At 32.5% G+C, this 12,986-nt stretch overlaps 2 protein-coding genes across 2 annotated transcripts in view; both read right to left on the bottom strand.

The window, feature by feature from the left end:
- LOC144850910 (ran-binding protein 9-like) overlaps positions 1–12,986 on the bottom strand; it is a 113,247-nt gene that overhangs the window by 7,597 nt on the left and 92,664 nt on the right. The gene's annotated exons all lie outside the window — the stretch shown is intronic.
- Positions 9–11,240, bottom strand: LOC144851011 (uncharacterized). Its single transcript, XM_078708534.1, has 8 exons — positions 10,952–11,240; positions 9,918–10,082; positions 9,077–9,193; positions 8,429–8,647; positions 5,421–5,627; positions 3,937–4,101; positions 3,492–3,608; positions 9–3,167 (listed from the first exon to the last, which is right to left on the bottom strand). Exons 1-8 carry the CDS (start codon positions 11,117–11,119, stop codon positions 2,937–2,939), a joined length of 1,389 nt encoding a protein of 462 aa, XP_078564660.1. The 5' UTR covers positions 11,120–11,240; the 3' UTR covers positions 9–2,936.

Below are 12,986 nucleotides of genomic sequence, written 5' to 3'. Positions count from 1 at the left end.
TGGTATTTTTATTTTTATTGTGCGATTTCTAGCATTGTTACACATTACAAAATGTGAATAATATAAAATCCCTGAAAAATAGTATAATCTATGAACTGTAACATAAAAATATTTAAACAAAATTATGCTTTTTAAAACTAAATATTCTGTGTAGAAAAAACAATATTACTAAGGAATGTGCTCATATAAAAAAATATCTAACATTGTTCCAACTTCCCTGTTTTTAAGTATGTGCAAATTGTCGTTATAAGGAGGGAAGTTTAGCACCAGCAGGTGGAAGGCACAATCAAGTGAAACTTTAAGGATCTCTTTCAGAACACTAATACAGTAGTAATGTATTTGTGGGCATTTCCTTAAAAGAGCTGATCCTATGTGTACTATTTAAATACCACAATAAGCAGTAGTGTAACGCAGGGGGAAGAGGCCCCTGGTTTAGCACTCCTAAGGGGCCCTCCAACGCTGTGTAGTTGCATTGGACTACTCATCCTCTGGGGCCCTGGGTTTAACCAGTGAGCGCTCATAGCCGTTACGCCACTGGTTAATAATAGGTTGATTTCTGTAGTAATTTACTATTGTATAATAGTGATATTATATAACATATCTACGGTATGATGAAACAATGCATACACAATTTACCCTGTTTTTTCAATAAGAATTTAAGTTACCAGTTTTGTTAATATGGAAGTAGATAGCCTTTTTGCAGTCAGCACATATTTTTAATTTTTACTAAGTAGAAGCCAAGATAAAAAATACAATAACTTTAAAATTCACACACAGACAAAATATGCACTACATACCATACTGTACTCCTTTTAAAATATAAAATAATCAACATTAAAAGTGAAGCAAAAATTCTATAATAAGAAAGCTTTTTTCTACACTATATTGCAAATTTGTTATGGTAAAATTGCTACATAGTCATACGTGACTAGTAAACGGGACTCTAGTATGTCTAACTAAGAGTACTCGTCATTATGACCATTGGGGGCTTTCGATTTGCGACCAATTTTAACCTCACGTCATTGAGCGCTTTAAAATCAATTTAGATTTTTTCATGATTACCGACACCCAGAAGTCTTAAATTGGCCTTGACAAGAATGGCCAAACTCAACATACGCATAGTACATCCATATGTCCTAGGTCTTTGCAAAATCAAAAGCCCCCTATTTTATTGCACATGGGACCAATGCTAAATTTCCCATCTGAAAGATGAGGCAAAGACAGCATATACAAATGGTATGATGTATCATTTCGACGAATAAGGACTTTGTACACACAAAGTCAAATTCTTTATCACCTCGATCTCTCAATTTCTGATCACCACTTTTATTTATCCTAACAAGCCTCTCAAAATTAGTTTTAGTTAACTAAAATATCAATAAACTAAATTTCATAATTTTTGTTTACTAATTATTCACTATAATATTCATTTGCCATAATTTCTTGTTTACAGGTAAGTCACATGATAAAATCACTTTTGTGAAAATCTTTATTAAATTTGTAATTACTAATACTGTCAGTTAAAACCCCTACTTTGGGGGAACCCCCACGTTTGGGGAATCCCTCCTCTGGGGAACCCCTCCTTTGGAGAATCTCTCCTTTGGGAGACCCCTGTTAAAATACTGTATGTAATAGATTTAGATTCTAAAATCAATAAAAATAGATGCATTGTTGTCTATTCTATAGCACATCATTTTGACATTGCTACTGTTATTAGCCTGTTAACAAATGTTCCTGTAAACAAATGGTATAAAAGATATCTTTTACAACCTTTTAGGAATTTCATATTTTATATTCATTTTATATAATTTACTTTATATAATTTACTTTACATGGAATACACAAACTTGAATATTAGGAATAGGAATATATAAATTTTATGGAAGAAATTTTATAATATGCCGAATGCACACAAAATATAGCACACACTTGAAATAACAAAAACCCTAATTGCTCCGAACCTAACTTTTTATCTGTGAAGGGATGGTGCTAATATATACATATAATAATAAAATTGAATAAAAGAAAGAAAGAAAGAATATCATTATTATTATAATAATTATAAATTATAATATTATGGTAATTGTATTAATAATAATTATTATTAACAATTATTAAATGATACTATTAATATAAAAAAAACTATAATTTATCGTAATTATTATTTATAATATAATAATTTTATAAAATTTAATAATACATATGGGCTAATTCTACACAAAATATACAAAGCACACGTGATACAATTAACTATCAATAAAGTGAGCATCTCTGTAAGCACCATTAAAACACCAACAAGCACTAGATGTGTATAAAGGTGCTACACAAGCCTACAAAACTTTGAGAGGACCAATATCTATGTGAATAACTATTTCAATGCAAACATTTATAAAAGATAATATTAGTCTCCTAATTGAAGACTTCATTTATCTGAAACTCTATAAAAAATTATTAAAGTTTTCAAGATTCCACCACTTTAAAGACACCTCCAAGATAAAATAGAGGGGAATCGCAAACAGTTGATTGAGTGGGTATAGTGACATAATACACAGTTGGGGGGGGGGGGGGGGGGGGGAATGGGGGAGGGTGGACTTTCCTATCTTTATACACATAGGAGAGTTTTCTCAAATCGCTTTGGGGGCTCAGTGTATGAGAAATTAGATTTTATTCCTTGTGCCCACCATTGCATACTTGCATACTAGGTTAGGCCTAGCTTCTTCACTCTGGTAGGTTAATATGCTCTTTTGTATTGTTGTTTTTACATACTTTTTAACTTTACTGCATACAACACATGTTGTTTACAATCCATACCCAATTCGTCAACGTTCACTATTTCCCCTCTATAAAAACTTACCACAGTGTTACAGGCATGTGAATCCCTCCGAGGATACCACAAACTGTCTTTGCACGTAAGGAAACTTTAGGGAATTATGTCACTAATATGTGAGGTCTGTTCCTGTACCTTGATCAACTCCACCTCCTTCCCCTACCCCCACATCATGTTTCTCTGGCCCCTTACCACGTTCATAATCGGGAACAGCGGTTACATTTGTGGTTGTAGCGGTAGTGGTTCTTGATGCTGATTGACAGTCACGTACAGCTAGGAACAAACGAAAACTAAAAAAACAGCTAGCAGCAAAGAGCAAAGTCAAAACCCATGCCAACAACTATAAAAGAAAATTCATATATAATTGATTTAACACTTGACGGTAAAGTTTTAAGGGTTTCTGGAATTAGTTTTTTCTTTAGTCTTTTATAATTATGCTCGCATGACATCAATTAATGGAAAACAATTTTTACCTGATTTTGTGTTAATGACACAAATTGTAGTCTTGGTAAAAAATAGAATGTGCTATTTACTCATGCATGCAATTTAACTAAACAAAATTGTTAAGAATGTAATACTCAATCGCCAACAATAGACGACCCTAAAATTGATCAAATTGTGAGTCTAACTTCTTTACAGCTCTGGGCCACATTTTAATACTTACAGTGCAAAAGACAAGTTTTCCATGCTCTGTGGTGTTGCTATAATATTGCGCCCTTACTGAGGTAATAATAGCGGCAATGAAGAAAAGGCAAGCAAACACAAAGTTAGAAATCAGTTCCTATATTGATAAAGAAAAAAATAAGTTGAAAATATCTCAAAATCCTTCCTAAAAACTCTTAAAAAAGAAATAGACATTTTTATTACATTTATACTAGGTTTATTAAATGTTTGGCCAATTTGAAGCTTATATGACCCATCTGTCCTTGACATCATCATCTCCATATATGGCCACATCAAATCTTTTTATCACATAAACTTTGATAGTGTAGACAGAGCTTAACTCAGGCAGATCCAAGGGAGAGGTGACCAGATCACCAACCCAGAACCCTCCTCTATTTCACAAGAAATACAAAATACTGTGTATGTACTGTATGTTACCAGCTTACCGATAATTCCCAAGCAATGAAAGGGACTTTCTTGTTGAGCTGAAGTAAAAAGATTACAAAGTACATAATAGCAGTTATCATCGCAGTCAGTCCAACAAATATCATAAAACCAAGCTTGTGGCTGCTAACAGCACAAAGGATCACCCAGTAAAGAAAACTCAATACCTATATAAACAAAAACAATTTACAGAAATGTACTTTAAAATCATCAGTCAGAAATTGTTGTATGTGCACTGTCACACCAGGGACTGATTTCACTCTTTCCTGGTGTGTTCACAGTCTTTAAGTAGTTTGGTATTAAGTCGTAGTGGTTGTTGTTTGAATTGTATTGGGAAATTGGTTACTGTATCAATCTTGATTATTGTTTTATGCTCTTAAAACATACGTATCAACAAACAAATTAGTAGTAGTTACTATTGTCAAAAAAAAACTTGCAAGGTAAACAATATTTTCCCACACAGCAGGTAAGCGGAATTCCATCAGTCGATTAGGTGTGGCTTGTGATAACTGTATCTTTCACAAGTAATTTAAAAACATGCAGATATTCTGCATGCTTTTAAATTACTTGTGAAATCATCAGTCCAGACAAAATTATCATTCAATTCCACTTGCCATTTGATTGGTTAATTAGCTGAAAGTGATATTTAATGGTGATAATCAATGATACTATTGAATGTTAAGCTTTTTGCAAAATGGAGTGCTGCCTTTCGACAATGATTATGAAAGCAGTACAGTGGATTTATATTAATACTTGATAAAATTTTACTTTCGATCAGCAGAGGAGGTTTGATGTTGTGATACAGGGAAGAGAGCCCACTGACACTGAGTACACAGTGTTATTTGTATACTATGACTCTGTGAGTCATACTCCACTGTGTGGCACTTCCCTGTATCACTAATACTGTAAAAGTGTAATATTCCAATTTTTCGTTATGGATGGCATATAATCCAATAATATAAAATTTTCCCTTGAGAGTAATAAAAAATAATGACTTTTACGCATCATATATTTCTCCAATACAATTTCACAATTCACACTCGTAGTATTATTCATGTATTGATAAATTTAAAGAACATTACCAAGAATATAGTTATTTATTAATTAATTATTAATATTGATTATAATTATTATTATTAATTAGTCACGGAGACCCAGCAGCGGAATTGGAATGAAAGAAAAAAATAATATGCAATCAGCATCATTAATTAACCATGTCGAAAGAATTACTAAATAAATGCACCAATAAAAAACATTAAATGCCACATACTGAAAACCGTGTCAATAGCCTCATCCGTGTTTAAAAAAATAATTATTGAGGCCATCTCTGCAAAGACTCAGGTGTTTATATTTTATTATATTACACTAAAGCAAATACAACAGAATAATGTTTATATCGTATATTTACATATACATATTATATACCTCCACGGACTAAGTAAGGACTTTACTATACTAGCCAGCTAGGCCCAACATCCACACTTACGATTTCGAGGATGCGAAGAACTGATGGAATTGAGCGTAGGTATGCTTGGTCAACAGCGATACGCCCACCGCTACTGTTTGAGTTTGAAGTGGTGTGATAAGTCGAAGTCGTAGTAGTTGTTGTTTGAATTGTATCGGGAAATTGGTTATCCATCTTGATTATTGTTTTATGCTCACAAACCGTACGTATCAACAAACAAATTAGTAGTAATTACAATTGTCAAAAAAACTTGCAAGGTAAACAATATTTTCCCACACAGAAGTCAAAGATCCCCAGGTACGCGAAATTCCATTGTCCGATTAGGTGGCGCTATAACTATTAATATGTGTTTAGCTGGAATTCTTTACTAATTAATTTAGAATAATTATTATAAAATATTAATTTTCTTGCGCGGCCATTATGCTGTGTCCAGGTATGACATTTATCTTTCTGATTTTTAATATTTTATAGTACAATAAAAAAGATACCAATAGTTGATTAGATTTAATAGGTGTATTTGGTGCAAGTTTCCTCAATTATATATTATTACTTGCCAATTATCAAGGAACCTCTCTGGATACAAAATGTAACATTTTTTGTTTTTATTTTATATTGTAGTAAACTATTGTGTTAAAATGGCTATTGCCTGAACTAGCTACACATCTCCAAAACACATGAATCTTCATTTTTTAATAGAATGAACTACACAGCAGAAGAAAGATACTGTTGGCTCTACAGAGTTTATTCAACAATATCCCAATATTTAAATACATTGTATTATTTAAAATTAAATACATGTACACAGTATTTTACTGTTATATAAAATAACCAACTACAGTACTACAGTACATACTGTATTTATAACTAGTAATGCTATGTTTGTTGTACACCATGCAGGTTTTCCAAACAGGAAGAGATTATCTCAACTTTACATACAACAAGTATGTTAACATATAGAATAGAACCTATTTTACTTGTCTATACTGATCTCTACTAGTCTAATAATACACATGCATTTTTATAAAAGAAATATTGAGAGGCAAGTATAGAGTGATGAATAAATATTTTAATTTTTGCTTATTTACTTCTGAATATATAAATACCTATATAAAGTTCATGTAAGTTCTATGTTTAAATTTTAACCAACTTTTTTTTGAAAATCATTTATGTCATGAGGTATTATTAAGCGTGTTAACATGTGCGTAGTTGACAGATGTAATGTTTTTGATAAAAGGTAAACCAGTAAATGTTTTCCTTCACCCTATACATTTGAAAAGTTTATATGAAACCAATAAATACATAACATTCTTGTAGAAAATGGATATTTAAAAAAATATAAGTTTAAAAAAAATAGAAGTAACCCTTTACTATAATCTAACAATACTATAATATAGTTGAAAAGAAAAACAGACCTCATTTTTTTTATAGTGTATGTCATTAAAAAAACTAAGAACTATTAAAAAGTATGTTGTTTGTATAAAATTTAGATAATTTGATCCTTTATTCATAACGTGTTGAGCATCTAAATGGTCATTACGGTTTAAGCATGATACAACACATTAGCAGACAAAGTTATTTTTTACTAGAACTAGGCCTACATTCCATCCCATTCCATGTGCCAAAATATAAAAAGCCGAATTGCAGTCTGTAACCTACACTACACATTAAAGGACAACTTTACCGAGAACCATATTTTGACAACGTATTACTATTAGGGATGTACATATGATTTCAGAACAATTGCAAGATTTATAATATCGCCGAGTGCGAAAATTTCTAGTAAACACACTTTTTAAATAAATCTTAAAAATATAAATGTTAAATTTTTTTATTGTTTCTTTTTCCTATCTGGATATTGAAGTGTTTCTTCAAAATAACAGACTAAACATTTGGCAAATTTAAGCCTAATGCAGGTCAAATTAGCAATTTAAATGACGGGTACCTATCTCTTGTATCTTAACAGTGAAAACTCATGAGGTAGATTTTGCTACGCACATTTGACGTCACAGCAATTTACAGCGACGGCTGTACGGTGAGCGCGTGCAACAATATCATAAATCTCGAAATTATTCTGAAATCATATACGTTGTCAAAATATGGTTTACGGTAAAGTTGCTAGGTTGTTATTAAAGGGGGTAGGTATCAGTTGGGTGGAACTTCCCCAATCTAGATATTAGCACATAGTTTGGTTTTAGACATGTGTATCATATTCATCATCATTATATCATTTATATAAAGTATTTAAAATGCAAGCTTAAGCAAGGTTTGTTTTTGGGGAAAGCATAAAGGCCAAGTTACACAGATGAGCAGTAACGGCAAGCAGAAACCGCATAGATTGCCCCACGTACAATCTCAGCGGAAACTGCCCGGCGGCTCTGCGCTTTGTGTAATGGTCATAAAGAGTAACATAGATTCTATATTTTTAATACCGATACCTCTCGTCTGTGTAAATTGGCCTTAGGCGGCACATTTATCTAATATAAATGTGCCACAAATGTTGACAGGTGAAAAGTTTATGTTTACCCATTGAATGTGTACAATGCAACCTGTATAAAATTGAGCATTTTTTTACTCTGTACAAACGACATACAGTAAAGTACTGAATCCCACAGCACTCTGTACAAACGGCATACAGTAAAGTACTGTATCCCACAGCACTCTGTACAAATGGCATGCAGTAAAGTACTGTATCTCACAGCACTCTGTACAAATGGCATACAGTAAAGTACTGAATCCCACAGCACTCTGTACAAACGGCATACAGTAAAGTACTGTATCCCACAGCACTCTGTACAAATGGCATGCAGTAAAGTACTGTATCTCACAGCACTCTGTACAAATGGCATACAGTAAAGTACTGCCATACATGATATTCTTTATGCCAGTACTGTAGTAAAGTATACCACAGCGCAATGAAATGCAAAGTAGGCTTTACCAATGTACAGGGTGACTGAGGTACATAAATTGTGAGAAAGAAGACAATTAATACAAAGAGAAGAGAAGTCAAATTAGTACAAAATTCTTATTCAAATACTGTATGCAGGTGGTGGGCCGTAGGGATCTACCTTCTCAGGGTATTGTTGCTGGTGGGCGCTTTCAACAACCATTACAGTGGTGTTTGTTGTGGTGGTAGTTGTTGTTGTGGCTGGACATCCACCTCCACTACGCCTCTGACAATATGCTGTACAAGAGTGGTAGCTCAGATATAAACTTGCAGCATACAGTAAAAGCAATATCCAAGCAAGGAGCTGTAGAATATATTAAAATATATTGGTAAAATTATACATTCACTGCAAACAAAATCAGAAGATTTCTTTCTTAAACCGCAATTCTTAGACAGCCTAACTTTTTGGATCAGTTCATTTTCAGAGGGTTGGTGCTGCAATACAAGATTTACAGTGGAGCAGTAGCTTAGTGGTTTATATGCTTGCTTTCATATCTCAAATCCAGGATTCAATCCTGTCTTAGGGTCAGGGTTCTAACTCACAAATCTTTTTACTCTGCTCATTAAGCCTCAAATGAGCAACGCACGGTCCAGGGTTCAATCCTGCCTAAGTCAGGTAACTCACCACTATTCCTAAGTCTCATTTAAGGCTTAGGGCGTAAGTTATAGTTTATCCATTGAAGAGAATTCAACAATATAATATAAATAAAAATATGATACAATTAGTACTTACAGTGCAAAATACAAGTTTTCCATGAGCAGTATATCCTCTGGATTGTCCAGCTTCAACAGAGGTAAGAATAGCTGACAAAAGGTACAGGCCTGTCATCACACAGTGCAGTATAAATTCCTACGTTCAGAAAAAGATACCATGGTTATTATTATTATATCAGATACAAATGTGTTAAAAAGAGTGTCCCCTCTCGATTAATGCATCTACGGACATATTATTTGTAGCTGTGAGTGAGAATGAGAGGCTTGAGAAATTGGAAGTTACTAAAAATAGTGGCCATATTCACCAATCGCACTTAAGTGAGATATTTCCCTTAAAATGGGAAAGTATTTCACTTAATTAATATTTATGAAGTATTTCCTTAAATTGCATTCACTTGGATAGGATATTTTATTTAATTTTAAGAGTACAGTGAGTGTTTCCCTTGGCCTAAGTGTGAATGGTGAATACAGCCGGAAAATATGCTGGGAAAATGTTGTGGCATTAAAACTACAACTTCACTGGCATCATTGTATGTACAGTATAATGAAAAGAACATTTACCTAGAAAGCCCATCAGCCTTCATTAGAAAAGTTCACATTCATTTTTATTCACTTTAAATGTATTCTGTGTTATTTATGTGTAAACTGACTTTGGGGTTGTGTCAACCGGCTCAGCTACAGTGATTACGTTCACTTAGGTTGACCCTGGTCTCCCCAATTTCATTTTTTTGTTGTTATGTACATATTGAAATAGACCGAATAAATAATGAAAGGAAATATTGTTACATCCAGGCTTTAAATTTTAGTTTTTATACTTGCTTTTAAAGTGGTATTGTAATTTTAAAGCATAATTAACTTACAGACATTTCCCAAGCGATGAATGTAATTTTCTCATTGATTCTGAATAGAAAAACGAAAAAATAGATGCCTGTTTGTATCATTGAGCATATTCCAACAGTAACCATGAATCCTAAATCCCACCAATCTGCTGCTACCAGAATAACCCAATAAAAGAAGGCTAATATCTGGAGGAAAAAGCACAAACATACACATGTTTTCTGAACAGTTTATCAATTAACAAAAATGTTTTATATTAATTTATATACAAACTAGCCTATGCCTACATTGATCAATCATTTGAACTTTGTTTAAAATGTAGACAGAAGGATGGGTTAAAAAAATGGTTTTGTGTTTGCACATATATATATAATAATATAAATAAAATAACAGCAGAAAACTTGGTTACTTCATTGTTTTAATCACTACAAATTTGTTTCGTACGACCAGCATGTAGCTGGCCGCACTCTTCAGGTGAAATGTAAAACATAGATAGGCCATGGAGGTATAAAATTAATGTTATACCTCCATGGATAGGCCTACATTATGCATCAAAGTAGGATCCCCGGTGATACAATATTCACGTAATTGTTACGGTTTTTGTAAGAATTTAGATTTAATTCTCATTCTCTTATTTGTTTGTATCAAACCTGTTAATGGCGGTAATTATCGCTGTTGGTTTCGATTGAATAAAACAAAAATAAATAAATAAAAAATAATAAATAAAAAAATGATTACAGGATTTGTTAAATAATGTTTTTATTTTTAACATTGAATTATTAATAACAACAAACAGTATTTATTAATTTATGACATTAATGAGAGCAATTCAGTCAGATCTAATTACGAATACCATATAATTAATTCAATTCAAGAAACATTTGACCAAAAATATTATACCATAACATTAACAATGGTTGGCATTGCAGTTTTTTAGTAGGACCCTAATACTTAATAGGCTAATAATACTTAACCAGTACAGTATTATTAACCAGTAATTAGAAAAGAGCTTGGGTCAGTACACTACAGTAGAAGCTAGGCCCAATGAGATTCTTACAATTACGATGATGTTTATAATGCCGGGGCGTGACCGCAGATATGCCCGGTCCATGTTATCGAAGATAGATCCCTGGTTTCGCCGAGTTTGATATCCATCGTCGGTAGTCCCTGTCGTTGTTGTGGTCGTAGTAGTATGGATTGTATCTGGAAATTCGTTGTCCACCATATCTGTTTATATACTGTAAACCGTATCACCTGTCGTAATTTACACCGCAAGAAGAAATATGTCTGTGGGCCTAGCCTACTAACCCTCGTCTCGGTATATACTGTACCACTCTCTCTGAACTGTGTACTGTACTTATCATAGGTATCATGGATGGTCGTGTGTAATGTGTACGTACGTGCTTCCTGACACTGCTTAGCACTGAGCATCACCGCTCCCGTTTTTCATTGGCACAATCCATGGAGAATATGATGATTTCTGCATTTTGATTGGCTAATGGTGACATCATATAAAATCAAAACTTCATAGCAGCACGTGATTTCAGATCTATTCTATTCAATTCAATAAATTAAATAAAAGATAAGAAACCATTATTAGTGTCTCTCACTCCAAAGTTTTCTTTCGTAGATTGTCCTGGACATCTATGATGCGGCGGTGAGTTCAAACAATAACAAAACCTATAAATCAGGGACATTTAAAATACATTATTTTAGGATTTTTCTATATAAATCGTATGTGTATTTTTACGATTTTTTTTAAAGAAAAAACAATTGGAAAATAATCAGATTTAGTCCTGTTGTCAATCTCAATATCTGTTAAGTATTGGAAATTGACAATTGCACTCAATAGATAATCAACAACACATATTGCATTGACATAATATAACATATGCAAAGTCTGATTTAATTTATCTTCATTTTTCATGTTTTTGACAATACATCTTTTTTTAAATTGGTTTCCTTACAGAAGTCTAATATTTCAATGCCATGCCTTTGAAGTTTGAACAATATTGTACCTTGCTTCAATATCAGATATATTATCGATATTATAAGCCTCATTATCCCATCCTACAGACGGTATTGATAATCTACAATAACGTCATGTTCGTTTCCAGTTCTAACATTAAAATCTTCAACCACAAAATAATATGCAATATAATCTGAATATTCATTAGATAGATTAAATATGTTATTTGTGGTATAAAAAGAGTTTATTGGTGGTCGATAAATTACACCAATTATAATATATTAATTAACATTGACTTTTATACGAATCCATAAAATATACTCGGAATTACAATGTTTTGCTATTTTCCATATAAAAATGTATAATCCAAAAAATAAAACTACTGTAATTTCTTCAGGTTGTTTTTTTTTGGTATCTTTTTCATCATATTATATCCGAGCCTCGGCCATTATACTATTTGTTATTCAGTAATTTTATAAACATCCGTTTCAACGTCATATGTGTAAATATCCTGTTCGATGCTTGTCACCAAAATTTAGTTTTACAATTTCTACCAGTCTGCTCTTCCTTCTTAATTAATTCAATAATTTTTTTTCTTTATTTTCCTTACCCTTATATGTGTAATCCTCACCCACTTTTTTCACTGTGTTAATGCTTTTTTCCGTTTCTTCAATGTCCTCGCGTGATCTACTTACTTGTTGCCAACTGTCTGGATTTTGCTATACATAATTAACATAAGGTAACGCCTGTCTTTCCAACAATTAGAAAAATTAATTAATAAAATTATTACACTACAGTACAGTATATGGTAGATTAATCTATAACCAATAATAATAATAATTAATTCTATGACCACCAATGGTCTGTCGGAATCAATGCTACGTCATTTCTACTATATTAAGCACTTGGAAAATCCAATAGCGACATAGCGACATAGCGACTCGTTGTATAGAACAACTTATGAAGACTCCCGATTAATTGAAAATAAACTCTAATTTAGTTATAATCACGTAGAGGTAAGTACATATTATTATACAGTAGTTAAATCAATTGAAAGTTGAAATAACGGTATCAACTTCACATAAACAGCCCGACACAGTAATTGTACTTACTAGCTTCTATA

This window comes from Antedon bifida, chromosome 8 (genome assembly GCF_963402885.1).
Source record: "Antedon bifida chromosome 8, ecAntBifi1.1, whole genome shotgun sequence".
Taxonomy (NCBI): Eukaryota; Metazoa; Echinodermata; class Crinoidea; order Comatulida; family Antedonidae; genus Antedon; species Antedon bifida.
Note: the sequence above shows the minus strand (reverse complement) of the source record. Positions and strands in the feature narration are given on the sequence as shown.